General features: G+C 52.4%; 1 protein-coding gene across 1 annotated transcript in view; it reads right to left on the bottom strand.

Annotated features, from left to right (window-relative positions):
• Positions 1-4,956: 4,956 nt before the first annotated feature.
• CABP7 (calcium binding protein 7) overlaps positions 4,957-22,269 on the bottom strand; it is a 91,764-nt gene continuing 74,451 nt past the window's right edge. Inside the window, exons 3-5 of the mRNA XM_030583004.1 lie at positions 14,270-14,382; positions 11,424-11,577; positions 4,957-5,115 (exon numbers count right to left, since the gene is read on the bottom strand). Coding sequence (XP_030438864.1) covers positions 4,988-5,115; positions 11,424-11,577; positions 14,270-14,382 — 395 coding nt within the window. The 3' untranslated portion in view covers positions 4,957-4,987. The remainder of the gene's footprint in view (positions 5,116-11,423; positions 11,578-14,269; positions 14,383-22,269) is intronic.

Raw genomic sequence — 22,269 nt, 5'->3', positions numbered from 1 at the left:
CCCGTTTTTTGGGACTTTTTCTTATAAAGGCACCTATTAGCCATCACCACGTCCCGTTTTTTCACAGTTGCTATCTGGTAACCCTACTAAGGGGTGTGGGGGATATGATAGAGGTCTGTAAAATCATGACTGGCGTAGAGAAATTAAATAAGGAAGTGTTTGTAGCGCCCCTCTCCACATGGTTACCTCCTTTAATGCCAATCTGCTTACAGGTTTTGATGGACAGGTCTGGGTTCTTTTGGATCCCGCCACCCACCCATCAGGGTGAATCTTTATTTTTTTCTATGAAATTATTTGGTGGTGCCTCCACCCCCGTCGCTCCTTCCTGGCAGGGTCACCAGGGCAGCTTGGGTAGAAAATTCTAACTACAGAGTAATCCCCACTTACTTGCCAGATAATTGGAGACTTCCAAGAAATAACACAAACACATAAAAATGTATTCAACACAATAATTATATTAAACAGGAGACAAATACAACATAACAGGGTGAAACACTATTTTTAGGGTCACCAGTGCCCACACTGAAAATACCTGTGACTTGATGTAGCAAATTTAAACTTAGTGTCCCATTGGTACACGTACTTTGCTGGGGCCCTTGATGACCTATAACCACAAAATCCTTCCCTGCAGTGGTTTAGCAGTGTGGCTGACTGGGTTCAGCACAGCCCAAAGGACTCACAAGTGGGAGGAGGTGGTAAATCCCTCCACAGGTGTAATAAGCAGCAGGTTATAAAATCCTCAAACCCTCGCTCCCTGGCTTGAGGACACAGTTCAGGGAATAGGGGGTCCCCAAAACAAATTCTCTGACTAACTAACTAAAAGCTGGTGATCTCACGAACTCTATGAACGATCCTCAGGTTTGAAGATGATGCGGGACTCCTCAGTCACTGCAGAGGGGCTGCTGTCTGCTGGCAGGGATCCTCCTCAGGCAGGAGTCAGGCTGCATCGGTCCCAGGATTTCCGCTCACCACAAAGGGGTTCAGCGCTCAAGGTGTAGGTTATACAACTACCCTAACATCCAAACTGTAGCCTCCTAGCCCAGCCTCCGGTCATACACCCAGCAGGCAGCAGCCCTGGACTAGCAGGAGGTGTTAGTACCGTTATACAAGGCACTGGTGAGACCTCTCTGGAATACTGTGTGCAGTTCTGGTCTCCCATGTTTAAGAAGGATGAATTCAAACTGGAACAGGTACAGAGAAGAGCTATTAGGACGATCTGAGGAATGGAAAACCTGTCTTATGAAAGAAGACTCAAAGAGCTTGGCTTGTTTAGCCTAACCAAAAGAAGGCTGAGGGGAGATCTGATGGCTCCTTATAAATATATCAGAGGGATTAATAGTAGGGAGGGAGAGGAATTATTTAAGCTTAGTACCAATGTGGACACAAGAACAAATGGATATAAACTGGACACTAGGAAGTTTAGACTTGAAATTAGATGAAGGTTTCTAACCATTAGAGGAGTGAAGTTCTGGAACAGCCTTCCAAGGGGAGTAGCGGGGGCAAAAGACATATCTGGCTTTAAGACTAAGCTTGATAAGTTTATGGAGGGGATGGTATGATGGGATAGCCTAATTCTGGAAATTGATCAAAGATCAGTTGCCAAATTTTCAGTGGTCTGGGATGGGATGTTAGATGGGGTGGGATCTGAGTTACTACAGAGAATTCTTTCCTGGGTGCTGGCTGGTGCATCTTGCCCACATGCTCAGGATTTAGCTGATCGCCATATTTGGGGTCGGGAAGGAATTTTCCTCCAGAGCAGATTGGCAGAGGCCCTGGAGGTTTTTCGCCTTCCTCTGCAGCGTGGGGCACGGGTCACTTGCTGGTGGATTCTCTGCAGCTTGAGGTCTTCAAACCACAATTTGATGACTTCAATAACTCAGACATAGGTTAGGGGTTTGTTATAGAAGTGGATGGGTGAGATTGTATGGCCTGCATTGTGCAGGAGGACAGACTAGATGATCATAATGGTCCCTTCTGACCTTAAAGTCTATGAGTCTATGAGACTAATCTCACCTAAGAAGCTGGAGGCAAACCCAGCCTGGCTGGGGAACTTTCCCAGCAAATGCTACCAACTGGGTATCATCAGTGGGGAAGGAAAACCCAGCTGGGGGATCTGCTGTCAGGTCCCTAGAGGCCAGTTCTCAGGGGGAACCTGCCTGCAGGCCTGGGACTCACCAGCTCCCCACACACCCAGTCCTGCCCTTGCCCTGGCTTACTCCAGTCTCTCCAGAATGGCTTCTCCCCTTTCCTGAACTCCCTGGGAGGGCATCTCACTCCCTATTGGTTGCTGGGCAGACTCTGAGTTTGCCTTGGCTCCCGCTCCCTGAGCTGCCAGCAGACAGAGCCCTAGGAATCTAGGTCATCTCCTTGGGGGTTACATGTTATTTACCCCTTCTCATAACACAAGAACTAGGGGTCACCAAATGAAATTATGGTGGGGCAGGTCTCTGGCCTGTGCTACAAACAGAGCCGGCTCCAGCTTTTTTGCCGCACCAAGTGCCAAAGTGGAAAAAAAAAAAAAAAGGCTCGATCGGTGGCAGCTCTACTGTGCCGCTTCATTCTTTGACGGCGGGGCCTTCCCTCCAAGGACGCAAGGACCCGCTGCCAAATTGCTGCCAAAGACCGAGACCCCTTTCCATTGGCCTCCCAAAGCACCTGCTTCCTTCGCTGGTGCCTGGAGCCGGCCCTGGCTACACAGGAGGTCAGATTAGATGACCATAATGGGCCCTTCTGGCCTTGGAATCTCTGAATCTAAGTTACTTAGCTGCTACCACCATTAGCCATAACTTGCCTGGGCAGGATGGAAGCTGCTCCCAGTTCCCAGCTGATGCTGTGGTCTGGGTTATATTTTTCTGCCAGCCCCCAGATCTGCGCACACCAAGCCCATGTGGGTCAGGAACCTGGGTCTATGGGAGGTCTGTTGGGAGTGGCAGTGAAAAGAGCACAGCGTGGCCAGTGCAGCTTTGAAGGTTGTATGTGAAGCAACGGCCACATATTCCAGCCTGTGGCATGGCGCTGGGTGCCTCTGGGCTGGGCATGAGCGGTCACCAGCCTCACTGGTGCTGCCTGAAGAGTTTGTCTTAAAAGAACATTGTTTTCAAAGGTGATGTCTCTAAAGACACCTGCCAGTTACATAAAGCCACAGCTAACTCCAGCCCACCCACCCTGGGTACACCCACCTCCCAGCACACCCATGCCCCCCACCTCCCTCTGAAACCAGCCACGCCCTTACCCCTTTCACCTCATGTCACACCCACCGCCCTTTGCAGTCACCCCTGCCAGCACTTAGTCACCCCAACACACCCCTCATCTCCACCCACTTCCCTTTGTAACCACTCAGACTTGACCTACTTGTACCCAGCCCCTCCTCACTCCCCACCCAACACACCCTGTACTCCCCAGTACACCTACAACTCCCACCTATAGCTCCAGCACCAGCTGTCCTCATTTCCCAGCCCCTGCCCCTCACTCACCTGGAGCTGCACAGGCCCCCCTTGTGTCCCATAGAAAAGCTGCCAGGGTGCTGGGGTCCGGTCCCGCCCCAGCACTCTGCAGGATTTGCCCCAGGCCAGGATCGCTCCCAATTACAGCCGGACCCGGCTACACCGAGATCAGTTTATAAATTCCATTTTTATTTGGATTGAACATAAAAAAAAAAAGAAACCCAAATTGACACTGGTCTGATGCTACATCCAGGCTGTAGGGGCGTGAGTGTGTGTGGTGGTCAGGGATAGACATGGGGAGGGAGCACAGAGAGGTGACACGGGACGAGAGGGCTGTGTCAGGAAGGCAGCCCCCTCTCAAAGAGGGGAGGTGATGTGATCAAGGACAGACTATGGCCAGCTACATTCTGCAATCAATGACTATCTTTGGGGCCCAGAGGGTTACTGGGCTAATAACCCAGCTGTTATACAGCACTTTTCGTCAGGGAAGCAGCATTATCTCCATTTTACAGCTGAGGAAACTGAGGTACAGAGACTTACCTAAGGTCACTCAGTAGGTCACTGACATAGCTGGGAACAGAACCCAGGTCCCAGTCCACTGGTCTGTCCACTAGGCCACACTGGAAGATGTGGGCAACTTGGCATAGTCTGTAGGACAGTCCCAGAGGGGGCTGAACAGGCCAAAAGCAGATGAGTCACACACAATGTGAGCTCCCTTGGCGAGCCCGGATGCCCCTTTCTGATAGGGAGCTTTATTTATGCCCTGGCATGAGCAGCTAGGGAATGTCTCACATGTGGATTTTCTGATGGCAACGGGACCCGAGCTGCAGTATAGACTGAGTGTAAAACCTGACGATTCCTGCAGCCTGTCTTTGCCAATGCCCCCACACCCAGGGCCATATACAACAGGCTCCCTAATGACAACAGCAGCACAGCTGAGGTGAAAAGTGTGTGGTTTCTGGGACGTGTGGAGATGGTTATGGGGAGACGGTACTACAGCTAGTGGTGGAATCCAGCCCTTGCTATTGAGGTCCATGCAATGCCCGAATCTCAAATAGAAAATCTCAGTGAGTGTGTATTGCTTACGTGATGATTTGGTTTATCATAAATATAGAGATATAGAATATATTATATATCTGATAGGACTCTAATCTCCGGTTATAAAAGCACACGCTTTTGCATCACTCAGAATGGGGGGGGGGACTCCATGCACGGTACATGCACTTTTGTTTTAATCTAAATGTTCCACAAACAGCCATGCGAGTCCAGGTGACCTCTCTTGCCCCGAGGCGAGTGGGAGCCGCCCCAGGGGAACCCATGCGCTCAGCAGACACGATGGCCCCATCTCCTGGAAGGGCGCTCCCAGCGGAGGAGTTGAAGGGCGGATGTGGGTGAGGAGTTGGTGGGTGTGCACAGGACACGTTCCATGGAGGAATAGTTTGTTTTTTTCCTCCCCCCTTTGTGTGTATATTCTATAATATATATATATATTTATATATGTCTGTCTGTCTTTGTTCTTCTGGTAAGCAGTCTGTCTGTCTGGGTTACTTCATCCCGCTCCTCAGCACCTGATTGGCGGCGATCAGCATGACGCTGATGATGAAAGCAATGGCGAAGGCGCAGATGAGGCTCTTCCGGACACACGTCTGTCGGATTTGCTGGTTCGAGCAGGCTGCGGGGGAAGGGAGGAAGAGAGAGGAAGGGGAGATGCAGGTTAGTTTGGTGTCTTCTGTCACCCGCCTAGTCCCAGCCTCATCTGAAAGATTCACCCACACCCTTCACACACACAGACTTCAGACAGCCTTCTGCTTCCTTCCATTTGCTGTCCCTGCTTGCAGTCCTTCCCGCTAGGAAGTTCCTGGCATCTCCTACCTGGGATGCTGCAGGCGCGAGACTCACTGTGCAGGTCCCTCCAAGATGCCAGGTGGCTTTGCTGCAAAGCCCTGGCATGGTGCTTTGCCACTTGCCATGCAGAGCGGCAGCTGGGCCGCAATGCACCCAAGTGGCCTCCTCCTGCATTAAAATTCTGAGCAGCCCAGAGCCAGAGTAGAACAGTCACTTTCTTAATTAAAATTTAAAAAAAAGGAGTAATAGGGCTCAGTCTCTCTGGCTGGCGCAGTCCCTGGCTCCTTGGGGAGAGGCATCGGGCAGCGTGTCAGTGCCTTTCCTCACCCAGAAGGCCTGTGATGTTGGGTACTCACAAAAGTCACCATGTTCTAGATGTACAACGATCCCAATGGTCTCTGCAGTGGCTGAGCATAGAGACTGTACTGCTTTTACTGAATCATAGCCTTTGTGGGGCAGCAACATCCACAGTCCATGTGTGTATGGAACACAGTGACTTCTACGGCCAGGTGGGTGTGGAACAAGGTGATTTCTACCAACCACATGTACATGGAACATGGTGATCTCCAGTGTGTTTGGACGCTGTATGGAAATATTTGTGACCTCTGTGGTGTACATGTGACTAGACAGGGTGACATGTCTGAAACATGGAGTATACATGGGTAGAAGGTGGTGACCTCCATGAGATGTGTGTAGAATACAGGGAGTACGGGGAGCTCAGAAGTGTACATGCCCAGAATGTAATGACTTGACATTCTCTTGGGTGGGCTGGGGAATAGGGTGTGGACAGGGGAGCCACATATTAATCAGCCATATTTGTTGGCCTCATATTGAGAGCAGTAGCCAATCAGTGCAGAGTGATTTACTGCAGCAGAGCAGATGTATTTGCATAATTGTAATATATCTACTCAAGAAAGTACAAAGCCCTATGCTGTGATTGTCTAACAATGCTCTGATTGTCAGCCAGTCAGAACACTGGGATTTGCATACTGTACCATAACTGATAAATAACTCTATAGTCATACAACTCAGAACTCCTCAGCCAATCAGAGTGCAGGGAATCCCCTAATGAGAGAGGAGTGTACAGTTAGAAATCAGGAAGTGCACTTTGATTCCCATAGGCAATTAGGGATAAGACCTTACCTTACCCATTATCAAAATGCAGCCATCTCTGGGGCGGAACAGGCCAGCTGTCCTTCTAGACATTAGGTTCTGCCATGGCCCCTCTTATTTGTCTCCTCTCTAAACTAAACAGCCCGAGATCCTTTCAATCTCTCCTTGTATGGGATTTCCTCCAGGGGTGCAATAATTTTTGTCATTCTCTGTGCTGACAGGCTGTATACCTCATCCTGGCTCTGAAAGGGGGAATGTGAGCCTGGGGGAGCAATTAACTTGCCTGGCTGCACCTAGAGGGTGGGCCAGGCCTTATTAAGGGTGAAGCCTAGGTGGGGAAGGAGCTGGGTGATGACTATAAAGACAGGAAGCTGGCAGCAGCAGGGGGGCCTGCAGGGAAAGAGGGAAAGGAACTTGGCAATCTAGGACCAGAGATTGGTGAGACTGTGGGGAAGAAGGATGGCTCCTGCAGGCTGATGAAGAAGCCTGGGAGAACCTGGAAGACACAGATCTGGAGCAAGCCCTTGTGGCCAGCCCTGACCCAAAGGCAGGCACTGGACCTCTGGGGAGAAGCCCTAGATGGTGCTCAGTGTCACAAAGAGCCCAAAGAGGTGCTGGGGGAGAGGCTTATAGCAGCAAGGAGACCAGGGAGGCAGTGGAAGGTGTTTGAAGAGGGTATTGTGGGGCCACTTGATGTTGCTATTTAAAAGCCAAACAGCCTTCCAGGAGTCTGGGGCTAGACAGACCCCTGGAAAACATTGTGTGTTAAGAGTTTTAAAGAAGTAAAATTTGGGTTCTGTTAGTATTTTGCTGTGATTTCTATAAAGGATGAAAACAGCTCTGCTGCTGTTGCTCCGCTTAGCATGGGTTAACCTGGGACCTATCTCTGCCTTCCTGGCAACAATTTGGGATCCCTTGAAGAGCGTTGTGGGAGGGCAAATATCCCCTCTGCTTTGGCGGTGCCGGTCCTGGTCCAGAGGGCGGATGTGAAATGGCACTCAGACTGCATAAAACCTGCCTCTAGCTCAGAGTGCTGGGCAAAGCCAAGGACTCCAAGGACCCCCAGCCACACATGGCCTGACCGTCTCATGCTCCTGGGTTTCCCCCTGAACTGAGAGGGGGGAACCGGGCCGGGGGGAGAGGGACACAGCCCAGTGTCCCATGGTGAATGGGAAGACCCATATTCGCTCGCGATGCATCACAACAAGCCCACTGAGCTGCTCCCTGCTTCTCCAGACAACTCTGTAGGGGCAAGGTGGCTGATGTGGGCAGGTGACAGGGGAACAGGGACTGCAAGTATGGCTTGTTCCTTACCGTGGTCTGGCTGCAGGGCTGGCCCACAACATTTTGGCACCTGAGGCGGGGAGCTCAAATGATGCCCCCATGTCCCCTTGCTTGGGACAAAACTCTGAAAGGTCTCAATTCTGCCTTCTTCCTGTTCTACCCCTCTCATCGTACTGCTTTGCTACCCACCCCAAAAAAGGAGAACTAACAACTTAAAATGCCTTGTTCAAAAATTTTAAGTAACCCTTAACTTTCAAACGCCTGAACAGCAAATGTAACTTTTCTTGTCTGCATAGTAAACACTGGCATTTTTCTCTGTTTGAATAATCAAAGTGATGCTTTCCGTGCCTTCTTGGTAGGGCTGCCCAGAGGAGGGGGCAAGTGGGGCAATTTGCCCCAGACCCCACAAGGGCCCCCACGAGAGTTTTTCAGGGCCCCTGGAGTGGGGTCCTTCACTTGCTCCAGGGGCCATGGAAAACTCTTGCAGGGCCTGAGCCCCCAGAACTTCTTCCACTCCGGGTCTTCAGTGGCCGAGGGTCCTTCTGCCCTGGGGCGGAAGGACTCCCTGCCGCTGAACTACTGCCGAAGCAAGACCTGCCGCCGAAGTGCCAGGTCTTCGGCAGTAATTCGGCGGTGGGTCTTCAGGGCACTTTGGTGGCGGGTCCCAGAGCGGAAGGACCCCCTGCTGCCAAATCACCGCTGTAGCGGGGGCCCCCTGCCGCTGAAGATCCCAGGCCCCCCGAATCCTCTGGGCAGCCCTGATTCTTGGTTGCAAAGATTTGAACTGCTTCTTGAAGGTCCTCAGTCTGGGCCAGCTCATGCTCTACTGAGATGGTTGCAAGGCTGACCAGCCTCTCCTGTGTCATTGTGGAGCATAGATGTGTTTTTATTAACTTCAGCTTGGAGAAGCTGCGTTCTCCACTGTCAACTGTTACAAGAAGGGTTAGAAGTATGTGCAGAGCAACAAAAGCATTTGGAAAGAGGGTGGTCATCTTATTTGTGCACATATATTCCAGAACAGCCTTTGGAGTTGATCCTGCTGGAATGTATCTTGGAAGGGCTTTCAGTTCATCACCTAAATCACTCGCATCAATATCGTGCACGTCATCATGTGTCAACACTGTCTCTAGTGCCCTGCATTGATGGTGTAGGTCTTCGTCAGGTATAGTGAGGAGTTTTGGAATATCCTACAACATCCCAAATATACTGCTGTGTTCCTTCAGCTTCATGAAACGTTCTTCAACTCACTGTATTACACAATCTAGCACCCGGTTAAAGAATTCAACTTTGAATTGTTGTTTGGGGTCTCTTATGGGATTATCCTGTGCCTCGTAATCAAAATATCGTCATCTTTGGTGACTCTTGTATTCTTGAATGGGTGGGAAAATAGCTTAAGTGTGAAGTTCCTCTGCCAACTTCTGTGCGCTCTTCAGAACGTTTTGAAATCCCTCATCTGACCGGTAAGACTGTAGATATGACTTTGCTTTGTCCAGTTGTTCCGTTGTTCCAGATATATCAAGGTCAACACCTTGGAGTCTCTTGCTTACAACATTTATTTCAAACACTATGTCAGGCTACAACACTAAGCTAAACAGAAATGTGAAGTTATGTAAGTTTCTGGTGATTCCATTTCCCTCTGCCACTGTTCTCCCATGAACCATTCCTGTCATAGCATTATCCTCCATACTGGCAACTATGGCATCATCTATCTTCCAAATTTGGTGTGTGTTAGGCTTTATCGCCTCCACTCGACTTTCCCATCATGGCACTCGGTGGTTTCAGTGTCAGAGAGGATGTTTCCAGATGTTGCTTCAAAATTTGCCATCGATGAGTTGATGCAGAGAAAAATACATAGATGCTTTGAATTCAGGGCCAGCTCCAGGCCCCAGTGCGCCAAGTGCGTGCTTGGGGCGGCATGCCACGGGGGGGGGCGCTCTGCCGGTTGCCAGGAGGGCGGCAGGCGGCTCTGGTGGACCTCCCGCAGGCGTCCCTGCAGAGGGTCAGCTGGTCCTGCGGCTCCAGGGCCGGCGCTTCCATTTAGGCGACCTAGGCGGTTGCCTAAGGCCCCAGGATTTGGAGGGGCAGCATTTTGCCACTCTTGGCGGCAACTTGGCGGCGGGGGGTCCTTCTGCGCTCTGGGTCTTCGGCGGCAATTCTGTGGCGGGTCCTTCACTCACTCCGGGACCTGCCACTGAAGTGCCCCAAAGACCGAGAGCGCAGAAGGATCCCCCCGCTGCAGAATTGCTGCTGACGACCGGGAGAGCGGAAGGACCCCCGCCTAGGGCGCCAAAAACCCTGGCGCCACTCCTGCGAGGCTCCGGTGGAGCATACGCAGGCACGCCTGTGGGAGGTCCACCGGAGCCGCGGGACCAGCGGATCCTCCACAGGGACGCCTGTGGGAGGTCCACCGGAGCTGCAGGACCAGTGGATCCTCCGCAGGGGCGCCTGCGGGAGGTCCACCGGAGCCACGGGACCGGCGAGCGGCAGAGCGCCCCCCATGGCGTGCCGCCGTGCTTGGGGCCGCGAAATGGCTAGAGCCGGCCCTGTTCAAATTACATTAAAAATTTGGCAATCTCAGTAGAAGCTGATGCTGCATCGCTGACCACCAAGTTCAACGAATGAGAACTGCATGGGACAAAAAAAGCTTGAGAGTTTAAGCACTCACATCCTCACTGGGGCCAGAAGGCTCACTGTGAACATTTGTGTCTATGTATCTCAGGAGAGCTCCTTCCTGCTTAGATAGAAAAGCTTCCTTTATTTGCTTTCTTTTTCTGAATGCTGCCCCAGAGGGGCGTTTTCTTCTTTCACTCATGACTGCTGTTCTGTGCCAGCTATAGTGGCTCTCAACCAGGGCCGGCTCCAGGCCCCAGCGCGTCAAGCGCGTGCTTGGGGCGGCATGCTGCGGGGTCGCTCTGCTGGTTGTCGGGAGGGCGGCAGGCAGCTCCGGTGGACCTCCCGCAGGCGTGCCTGTGGAGGGTCTGCTGGTCCCGCGGCTCCGGTGGAGCATCTGCAGGCACGCCTGCGGGAGGTCCACTGGAGCCGTGGGACCAGCGAGCGGCAGAGTGCCCCCTGCGGCGTGCCGCCGTGTTTGGGGCGGCGAAATGGCTAGAGCCGGCCCTGTTCTCAACACTCAGTTGAAGGGGACAAATAAGCAGGCTGGTAGCAGGGCCTGAGTGAGGGAAGATATCAGTGTCTTAAGGGCCTAACTGGCTCCTACTACTTCAGGTGACTGCCTGTTCCCCTCAAGTGGGTTCAGGGAAGCAGCAGGAACCAGGAAGCTCACTGAGAAGCTGGTGTGAATCAGTGCAGGCTCCTGGGGGTGCTGGAGAGGTACATAAGAGGCTCCTCCTCTCTCTCCCTGCAGCTCCTGCTGCTTTCTGTTATTCCCTCTCACCTTTTCTCCTGCCTGCCTGTTATGTCTCTTGTGCCCTCCTTCCTCCAGCACAGCGCCCCACCATCTCTGTGCACCAGCAGCAGACACAATTTTCTACACTTTGGGTCCTAGTGGCCCCCCCACAGTCTGGTACCTGAGGCGGCTGCATCAGTTCGCCTCATGGTAAGGCCAGCCCTGTCTGGCTGCTCCAGGCGGCAGCAGAGATGGACAGCAAGTCCCTGGATGCTGACTGTAAGCTCCTTGGGGCAGTGTCTGTACGGAGCCTAGCACCGTGGGGCTTGGGCCATGCTCCTAGGCGCTATGGTAGCAATAGTGAGTGACAGTGCTGGGGAAGGGTCACTTACGCTCCACGTCGACGGGGCACTCCTCAGCATTGCCCATGTGGCTTTCCTCTTCCGTCATGATGATGTTCTCAATGTCCTTCATGGACAGGTGTTCGCAGAAGGTATCGTAGAGCAACCGCTTCAGCTCATCCACCGTCAGCTTCTGCATGTCGCACTGTGGGAAGGGGAAGCAGCACACAGACCCCTCAGGGGGGGATTGCAAGAACCACCCCATGTTCACGTGATCTCCCTTCCAGCTGTGTGTCATGGGGACCAGAGCCTGGCACAGCTGTCATTGATCAGTCACCACCGCACATCTCTGGTCACGCAGGGAACACAGCCGCAGCACAGCAGCTGCTGATCTCACATGGGGACAGGCCTGGCACCGTGGTCCCCGACACCTGGCCGTCATGCAGTATGTATGGTGTCATGGCTGTCATGTGACCTAACCATTGAGGGCAGGGACACATTGACCCCGGTGCTGGCAGTAGGGAGGAAGGGGAGCCAGGGGAGGCCCACGGTGTGATTGACAAGTCTATGAGTCTATGATGATGGCAGTCTATGAGTCTATGATGGCAATATCACAGATAGGCAGCTGCCCTGCCAGAGTGATGGCTGGAGCAAAGACTAGACTGTTGTGCCCTACAGTGCACCCCACCAGTAGCGTAGCTAGTGGGATGCATCAGAAGCAGGTGCTTCTCCTCCCCACATTTTTAAAAAAGCGGCACCTCATCGGCTCCACTCTGAACGGCCTGCCCGGATTCTGCCCCACCCCCGCTGATCAGCTGTGTCTCCCAGCAGGAAGGAGACAGCTGATTGCGGGGCAGAAGTGGTGCCTGCCGGCCAGCGCTGCCAGCAACACAGCCGAAGAAGCCATGGGGTGGGCGACTGCAGCAAGCTGGCGCGGACGCAGCTCGCTCGGACTGCGCCTGGCGGGGCTCGCTGCCTTCTTCCCCCATCCCCCAAGAGGTAGGGCCAGCGCTGAGCTGGGCTGGTGCTGCATGCGGCGAGCCCCTCCCAGGCTCTCCCGGTCCTGGGGGCAGCTCCAGCCCCCCACCTGCACAGAGAGCCCTGGGGACTCCAGCCCACTCCTATCCCCAGTAATCCCTCCCCAAGCTCCATACCCCGTATACCCCTCCCATGTACCCCGTGCCCCTGCCTTTCCCTCCCCTTCACCTCCCCTCATACCTCTGTCCTCTGCCAGCCTCCCTGTACAGCCATGGGGGGGCGGCGTGGCCGGGGGGGCGCAGCATGGCCCCAGTGTGGCCCGAGGAGGAGCCAAGGCGGGGAGGGGGCACGAAATGGCCGGAGGAGCCGGGGGGCGTGGCCAGAGGAGGAGCCAAGGGGGGGTGCCTTTTTTATGTTTGCCTGCTCCCCCTGCTGTTAAAACCTGGCTACGCCACTGCACCCCACCAGCCCCTAGTCACACTGACACCAGGAGCTCTTTGCTCTTATAGGGCTGGACACAGTAGGGTGACCACATGCCCCAATTTTATAGGGAAAGTCCCGATTTTGGGGTCTTTTTCTTATATAGGCTCCTATTACCCCCACCCCCCATTCCGATTTTTCACACTTGCTGTCTGGTCACTGTAGGAGTCAGGGGCCCTGAGTCCAGTTTTCCCATCAGGGCCCTGACTGTCTCCTTTTTAGGAGTTGAAGCACAAACAGGAAACCACCCCCAACCAGGAAAATGAAACTAAGCCCTGCCCAGGGTTCTGCCGTATAAGCGTGCGTCCAAGGAGGGCTGATGAGCCACCCAGAGGAGAGGCTCCTGGAGATGCTAAAGATGGGTGAATTGGGCTCCTGGGGAGCAGTGCAAATCAGAAAGAGGCCAGGCTGTACCCTGCTGTAACCCCACTGAGACCAACAGGGCTGGGCCAAAGGTAGGGTTGATCCAGAGGCAGCTGCTCATGTCAAAACAAAGCTAAGTCACATTAAAGAAGATGCTCCCCTAAGGTGTTTCTCTTGTGAGCAAGGGAGGAGTGGGCATGAGGCAGGCCCATAGCTTGCGCCTTCACTTCTCTGGTGTACAGAAAGCAGACCAAGCTTTCCAGAAAGGAGGTGTGGTCAAGGCCAACTCCCTCCCACCCCCAGAATCCCTTCCAAGAAACTTTCAAGTGGGGTTTTCAGCAGACACAGGTGCTGGGCTGGGTGGGTGAGTGAGGGCTCACTGCTGGAGGGGTGGGACGGTGTATGGTAAGGGTGGGCTCATTGATGGGGGGCGTGTGGTGGAGGGAGGAGGTCAGTGCTCTTTGCGGGGGGCTCTCTGGCTGGGCTTGCGGCAATTGTCATTGGGGCAAAAGGCAGCAGTGTGTCCGTGCTGCACCACAGGCAGGGTAGGAGCAGTGGGGTCAGCACAGGTTCTCTGGGGAGTCACATGAGCATTCCTTGGGCACGTCAGTTGTTACCTCTCCTGCCTCCAGCTGCGTTCCCTGTGTCTGCTCCTTCCCCCCTCAGGCTGTCTGCTTACGTGATTGCACTGACCCCATCAGCTGCCCCTTGGTGCTATTTGGAATAAAGAGGGTCCACGTTGGAGCCTGCTGTGGCTGGTACAGGCAGTGGCTGTTTGCTGGGGACCTGGTAAATGAGGAACTCTCATGGGTGCTGTCCTACCACAGCCTCTTCTCTGTATGATGCATCTGCTCGCCCCCCACCCAACCCCAAACACTGGCTGCTCCTTCCACGGTAGAGCCCCAGCGGTTTTGGGGGAGAACTGGGATCAATCTGTACTTCTTGGCCTGGAGTAACTTTGGGATATGCTCTCCCTCTATGTTCATGACTCCCCTACCCCAGGTTTGGGGATCTCAAGAGAAGGCGTCAGGGCGAAGGAAGGGTGTGGAGAGGGCCACAGATGAGGTACCAGTTACCTTCCAGAAGACAGTGTCGAAGTCTGTGCCATGGAACTTCTTGGGGATCCCCGAGGTGGAGAGCTTGGGCCCCAGTAATGTCACAAACTCCTCAAAATCCACTTGCCCATCCCCTGGGAAAGAAAGAGGCACGAGTTACCTCCCCTGGGTGCAGGTGGGACGCTCACTGGAGCTTTGTCTTCTCTCCCCCTTTGGTGGCCTGTGTATAAATTTTCCAGCCAAACCCAAACTGATTTCAGCCCAAACTGGAACATTGTTTTTATTTAAAAGTCACATTTCCTTCTGAGAACATCAACAAAATGATTTCCCCATGTTGTCAAACTGGGGTGGGGAGGAAGGGGTCCCCTGTTTTCTGACCCATGCTAACGGTTTGCTCTGGGGGGTGGCAATCACAGACCCTCTGGGATTGCTGATCCAGGGGCTCCATCTCTGGCATGGGGATGTGGCCAGTGTGATTTGCTGGAGGTGGGGTGGGGGGAGTCCTGCCCATGCCCCGCGCCTCGCTGGAGAGATCCACCCCTCCATCCCCTCAGTGCTGCCTCTTCCCATCAACCACCAGCAGGGGGCATCAGCACTAGAGGGCCTGTGGAAAGACGGGAACAGGCCAAATCCCTCCCTAGCCTCCCCTCCCCTACCACAAGACCTATGGGACCCAATAGCTATGGAAGAAGAACTGAAAAGGAGAGAGACAGTGGGTGGTAAAGGGAGATTGGGACAAAAGAAACTTGCAAGAGAATCAGGTGTGGGGGCAGGGCAGACTGGTCCTGGACAGAAAGAGATGCTGGGTACGTGGAAACAAGGGCCTGATTTGCATTGCCCAACACCTGGAACTGTGCAAAGGGGCATGAAATGCTCCCGGTTAGATTGAGTAGCTTTTCCCACTACTCTGTGCTGGTGTCGGTGAGAATCAGGCCCAGAGCTGGGAGCAGTGGAGATGGGGACTTGCAGAGAGGCAGCAGAGCATGCGAAATAGCAAAGAAAATAGGCTGAACTTGGATGAGAGAGGGAGGAGCTCAGGGTTCAAGAGCCAACAAGCACTCTGTGGGGGCAGCCGGGGGGGCCGTGAGGCAGGAGCCCAGCTGGAGACAGGGACAGTGAGATTCGTATGGGTGAGAGGTTCGCACAGAAAGGTTCATTTCCAGTGAAAAACTGGCACTTTCCCCAAAATGACTCGTTTTTTCAAGAAAAATCAATCACACTGTCAAAATATTATCTGTGTTGTGGTAGCGCCTTAGAGCCCTGGCCCTGGCCTGGCGCTTGTTGTGCTAGGCATTGTATACACCCAGAGCAAAGGGGCCGTCCCTGCCCCCAGAGCTTACAATCTGATGTAAATCTTCCGCGATTTAGTTTCAGAAAAGCCCCTGCCCTTCCCTCCTCCTTGATAGTTTGGGTTGAAATGTTTTCCCAAAGGTTAATTTTTTGATAACCATTTCTGTGGTGTTTTCAATATTCACTTTTAAATAAGTAAATGCAAAATTTTGACTAGATGAAAAATGGGTCAGTTTTGAACCCTTCAGTCAGCTTTGAAGTTCTGACAGGGCCGGAGCTCTGCCCAGTGGCTTTTGTGCCCCGTCCCGTCCCCCTGGCTCAAAGGACGCATGTGTGGTAATGCTCTGTTGCACAGTTCACACAGCAGGGTTGGCTGCTTGTGCCAAACCCAGATTTCCAAATGCAGCCCTGTTAACGGGCCAGATACAGTCTCTGGGCTGGTGCTGGGGAATCCCCCACTGCTCACAGCACAGAGCATCCATGCTGTGTGGGGACACCATTGCATAGCAATATCTGTGGCAGCCGGGAGGGGCGGGCGACATGGGGGACAGAGGCAGGGATAGTGTGAGCCACATGGGCACTATGGATTAAGCCATCGGCACCAAGAGAGGGACCTGGCCAGTCAGTGAGAGCATGGACTCCTGCCTATCATGTGGCTTGAAGGATAAGTGAGAAGGAGAGAGCGTGATGCAGAGGTGGTGTAAAGGGATGACAGGCAGAGAGATGGGAGGGAAATAGAAAGGAGTGAAGGAGAGCGAGACAGCTAGGGCAGAGAAAAAAGGAGAACAATCCGAGTGAGAGAGAGATAGGGAACGATCTCAGCCAGAGCTGACCCTCTGTTCATCCTTTGAGAACAATTGATCACCATCCTCTTTTTAACAGCCCTTAAGGTATTTGAAGATGTTATCAGGTTCCCCCCTCAGTCCTCTTTTTTCCAGACTAAACAAAGCCCTTTTTTTAACCTTCCCTGACATGTCAGGTTTTCTAAACCTTTGATCATTTCTGTAGCTCTCCTACCTGCCTGTACTTTAAACCTGTCCTCAGGACACAGACACTGGGTCAGATTGGCAGAGACCCCTGGTTTTTTTCGCCTTCCTTTGGTGTGTGGGGCATGGATCACTTGCAGGTTTAAACTAGTGTAAATGGTGAATTCTCTGTAACATGAAGTCTTTAAATCATGATTTGAGGACTTCAGTAACTCAGCCAGAGATTAGGGGTCTGTTACAGCAATGGGTGGGTGGGGTTCTGTGGCCTGCAATATGCAGGCGGCCAGATTTAGGTGATCATGATTGTTGCTTCTGGCCTTAAAGTCTGAGTCTAAGGCCTGGTCTACACTATGCATTTAAACAGATTTTAGCAGCATTAAACTGATTTAACGCTGTACCCGTCCACACTACGAGGCCCTTTATATCGACATAAAGGGCTATTTAAATCGGTTTCTGTACTCCTCCCTGACGAGAGGAGTAGCGCTAAAATCGGTATTACCATATCGGATTAGGGTTAGTGTGGCTGCAAATCAACAGTATTGGCTTCTGGGTGGTATCCCACAGTGCACCATTGTGACCGCTCTGGACAGCAATCTGAACTCAGATGCAGTGGCTAGGTAGACAGGAAAAGCCCCGCGAACTTTTGAATTTCATTTCCTGTTTGCCCAGCATGGAGCTCTGATCAGCACGGGTGGCCATGCAGTCCCAAATCCAAAAAGAGCTCCAGCATGGACCATACCGGAGATACTGGATCTGATCGCTGTATAGGGAGACAAATCTGTTCTATCACAGCTCCGTTACAGAAGACGAAATGACAAAGCATTTGAAAAAATATCCAGGCTATGATAAACAGAGGCCACAGCACAGTACTGTGTGACAAGCGTAACGGAAAGCCAAAGAATCAAATGGACGCTCATGGAGATAGGGAGGGGGGACTGAGGACTTCAGCTATCCCACAGTCCCCGCAGTCTCCAAAAAGCATTTGCATTCTTGACTGAGCTCCCAATGCCTGTAGGGTCAAAAACATTGTCCCGGGTGGTTCAGGGTATATCTCGTCAATTTACCACCCTTCCCTCCTGTGAAAGAAAAGGGAAAAAAATCGTTTCTTGCCGGGGGCGCCTGAGTAAAAATGGGAATGACTCCCTGTCATTCCTGGCAGACGGTGCAAAATGCTGGGTAACCATCCTCATCATAGCAGCTGGAGCCTGAGCTCCATCAGCCCCCCCCCCCTTCATGTCTAAAGAAAAGATTCTGTACTCCCTGGACTATCATAGCAGCTGGAGGCTGCCTCCCCCTCATTTTATCTCGCTAAAAAGTCAGTGTTTCTTATTCCTGCATTCTTTATTACTTCATCACACAAATGGGGGGACACTGCCACGGTAGCCCAGGAGGGTTGGGGGAGGAGGGAAGCAATGGGTGGGGTTGTTGCTGGGGCACCCCCTAGAATGGCATGCAGCTCATAATTTCTGTGGGATCTGACCTGGAGCAACTGTGCTCTCTGGCTCTCTAGTACACTTGCCCCATATTCTAGGCAGGACTGACTCTATTTTTAGACAAAACATAAAGAAGGGAATGACCCAGGGAGTCTTCCCATTTTTGGCCATGCGCCCCCAGCCGACCTCAGCGAAGCCAGCCAGGAGCACCCATAACAGCAGCAGACAGTACAAAATGATTGATAACCATCATCACCACTTTCTAATGGCAAACGGTACAAAATGATCAATAACTGCCATCTCATTGCCAATTTACAATGGCAGACGGTGCAATAGGGATGGTAACCATCTCTGCTACCTTGCAAAGCAAATGAATGCTGCTGTGTAGCGCTGCAGTACCGCGTCTGTCAGCAGCATCCAGTACACATACGGTGACAGTGACAAAAGTCAAAACAGGCTCCATGGTTGCCATGCTATGGTGTCTGGCAGGGCAATCCAGGGAAAAAGGGCGTGAAATGATAGTCTGCCGTTGCTTTCGTGGAGGAAGGATTGAGTGACGACATTTACCGAGAATCACCCGTGACACTGTTTTTGCACCATCATGCATTGGGATCTCAACCCAGAATTCCAAGAGGTGGGGGAGACTGCGGGAACTATGGGATAGCTACGGGATAGCTACCCACAGTGCAATGCTCCAGAAATCGACGCTAGCCTCGGTACATGGACGCACACCACCGAATTAATGTGCTTAGTGTGGCTGCGTGCACTCGACTTTATACAATCTGTTTTACAAAACCGTTTTATGTAAAATCGGAATAATCCTGTAGTGTAGACAGGGCTGCAGCCTCCTTCTGGGACCTGCTAATATCCATCCCAGAGATCTGGGGCCTGTGCCAGCAAAGCCAGCAGCCTCTGGGTAATTATTAGGGGATACCATCATTAATGCTCTCCTTTATGCTGGTAACTTCCTTCAGCTGTCTCTGAGAGAGTAGGGCCATCTCCAGAACTGCAGCCCGCCAGCAGGATCGGACACTCAGAGACAAAAAACCCCAAAGATCACAGGGCTCCCTGAACTGTTGCCAGCAAAGGACAACAAGAAACTCTGATCCCACCTCGTTGCTAAGGTTCTGAGACACAATGAAAGGGCTGAGCTGGAGAGCAGAGCCTGGGAGCTTCTGTGACAATGCCGCTGGTGAGCTGGGGATCAGAACTTGGGGAGGGATTACCAGGGAAGATGGACCATCTGAGCTCTGGGGATGCTGCAGGAAGAGCACTATTACAAGGGGATGGGAAGTTGGAGCACCAGTATGTTTAACCAGTCCAGAAAGGAAAGATGTTAGCTAATGAGGCCGAGTTTCTTTTAGGAACAGAGTGGCATTTAAACTACCCCCTCCCCATTGTAGCAACCTGCATGGAACCTGGAGGGAGGAGCATAGGGTGTAGGAGGGAAGAGTGTGAAGATTCCCCACAAAATCAGTCTGTGTGCACATGGCTGGAATGCTCTTTCTAAATTGTCCTTTTAGTAAAGAGCCAGTTTAGTTTTCCGAGTTTGGAGTTCTCACGTGCTACTACCTGGCATGCAGTACATGAAACACGAGTGACATATTTGCCTCCCCCTGTCTCAGTCATAGTTGAACACGGTCTGGCTGCTGGTGTGAAGGGAACCCTTCAATCCCTGTACAAGCCCTATTGGGCAGGAAACAGAACAGCCCAAATGCAGGGAGTTCAATTTCTGAACCTATCTCGGGGGCCAAGATCATCCCCAGGCTGGGGCGGGGGGGAGGGAGATCAGGCATGGTAGGCCAGGTGCCATGCTTTTTGGGTGTGTTTCTCTTCTACGTGGGGAGGGATAGCTCAGTGATTTGAGCAGTGGCCTGCTAAACCCAGGGTTGTGAGTTCAGTCCTTAAGGGGGCCATTTAGGAATCAGGGACAAAAATCTGTCTGGGGGACTAGGTAACCTCCTGAGGTCCCTTCCAACCCTGATATTCTATGGTCAGGAAGCCTTTAAAGAGGCTGGGGGGTGTTGGAGATGGAACTGCTGCCCTCCCTGGAATCAGGTGTCTGTCCTACACCAGTAGGCCTAGTGCTCAAGACACCATGCATCACCATGAACAAAGCTTTGTGACAAGTCCATCCTGCAGGACAAAAACCTTAGGGATGGATGGGGGGCTACCTTTGGAGGGTGAAGGTGTGAAATGAGTTGGGATCTCACAAAACCATCTCTACAACTTGCTGAATTGGCCTTGTTGATGGCATCCTGAGCAAGGAGAGAATGATGTTTGGAGACTAAACTCCCCCTCTTGCCCAGAACTGGACCCCTGTGGAGCAGTGGGGTGCTTGCCCTACATTGGTCTGTACTGTGGCTAAAAAGAACTTTGGTCTCCAGTGCTGGCACTAAAAATTAATAAGGGAGGGAGCTGGCAGCCTTGCCTGAAGGGCTTTTAAAAGTTAAGACCCCCCCCCACCCCATCCAATAAATTAACATGCTGTTTAAGGTCCCAGATCAGTAAAAGAGCGAAAGGTGCAGATTTTAAAGTGATCAAAGGACTGTAATCCTGCCTCTGATCTCCATTACTCTGTGGCCATCTGTACAGTGGAATTGCTCCCTATCATACCCATGTCAGAGAGACCAGAGTCCAGCCCACTGTGTGGAAAAACAAAGGGACTGGTTCTGTTCCTTGCCCCAGCTTCCAAATGCTGCTGTGCTGATGCATAGGGGATGAAACTATGCAGCAATGGGCTGGGGGAAAAGGCCTGCAATGCAGGCATGGTGTAGAGTTGTCATAACCAGCCTTATGCAGTGCCCATTGCAAGCTCTGGCACGGAGGGAGCATCTCCATAGCTCACCACTCTATAAGGATTCTGCACTGCTGCAGGCACTGCATAGGCAGCGCTTGGGAGGATTCCATAAATTAGAGCACCCCTTGGGCTGCTCTAATTTCTGATGGAGAATCTCAAAGCCCCTTCTGAAGGCCCAGCACAAACTCTTATCCCAAGTCCCTCATTTATTTACTTGACAGGGTGTGGTATATGTGCAATAGACACACGTCTCGCTAGCAGCATGTTCCCTGCAGTCTTTATGTTGCTGTTGGTCTTAGTAACGTTATCACCTCTTGCAAGGAAACAAATCCAGCAGCTCTGGATCTCAAGCCTAAGGCTCTCTGATCCCCTCTAGCTCTCACTGGGCTACATGGCACTATCTGGGATCTCACCACGCCCACGAGACGTCACTAACAGAAGCACAGCTGATCAAAGTCAGTGCAGCAGAGCTGGGCTGGGGCGGTGATGCCTAGTTCTTCCCAGCCTTCGAGAAACAGGCTGCAAATTAGTAGTCACACCAGGTCATTGAATTCCACTAAACGAAGCTCGTATGTCATCACAGTCGCCATGATCATGATGATGATTAATATTTATACTAAGTGTTTATAGTGCATTGTAGAGTACCCAGCTCCTTACAGCCACAGAGGCAAAGATATTCTCTACCCCTTCTAACACAGATGAGAGGAGCGATGGCCCAGGAGGAGAGGGAGGGGGAAGTATTTTTGGAAGAGGTGGGTTTTAGGGAGAGACTTGAAGGAGGTGAGAGGTTCATCCTATTGGGATCCAGGAAGTGGACAGGCGAAGCCTCCCCCCAGCGTAAGGGGAGGATCCACAGGACCTGGAAACCAACCGATTCCGGGGGACAACAAATGAAATAACAGGGCCAGGAGTGCAGTCAAGGGGTCAAACATAGGGAACCTGACGGAGCAGGTGAGAGGTCCTGCCAGGGTTACAGGGTGGAAGGTGAGCAGGAAGACAAGGGATTGGCAGGAGAGCTGGGAGTGGCTGGGAAAGCAGAAGACAAGCTCAGAGATGTAGGAGGTGCCACAGGGCTTGGGAGAGGCTGATGTCTGTTGCACTAAAGGGAGCTGATGAGGGTTTCTGGGAAGGATGAGGGTGGCCTTAGAGGCAGTGTGGTGATAGTCTGGAGGGGAGGAGGACACAGTGAGACTGGGAGGGAGGGCAAAGACCTAGGGAAGGGGCTTCACCATAAAACAAGCCCAGACTCATGCCGCAGAGCTGTCTGGTGCTGGGGGTTCTGATAGCAAACAGTTAGATAATGGAAAGTGATGGATCCTTCATGGCAAAAGAGACAGGACTTAACTGTAATGAGTTCCAGCAAATTATTTTACAAGGCTGCTGGGGACATCCCCTGGAGTTCTCTCTGGTCCTGCAGCTCCCAGCCTGCACTGTCCTGCCCTGGACTCTCCTGTCACAGAAGGGACAGCTGACTCCACTACAGCTTGAGATGTGTGGGAAGGAGAGATGGTG

This window comes from Gopherus evgoodei, chromosome 13 (genome assembly GCF_007399415.2).
Source record: "Gopherus evgoodei ecotype Sinaloan lineage chromosome 13, rGopEvg1_v1.p, whole genome shotgun sequence".
In the NCBI taxonomy this organism is placed as follows: domain Eukaryota; kingdom Metazoa; phylum Chordata; order Testudines; family Testudinidae; genus Gopherus; species Gopherus evgoodei.
Note: the sequence above shows the minus strand (reverse complement) of the source record. Positions and strands in the feature narration are given on the sequence as shown.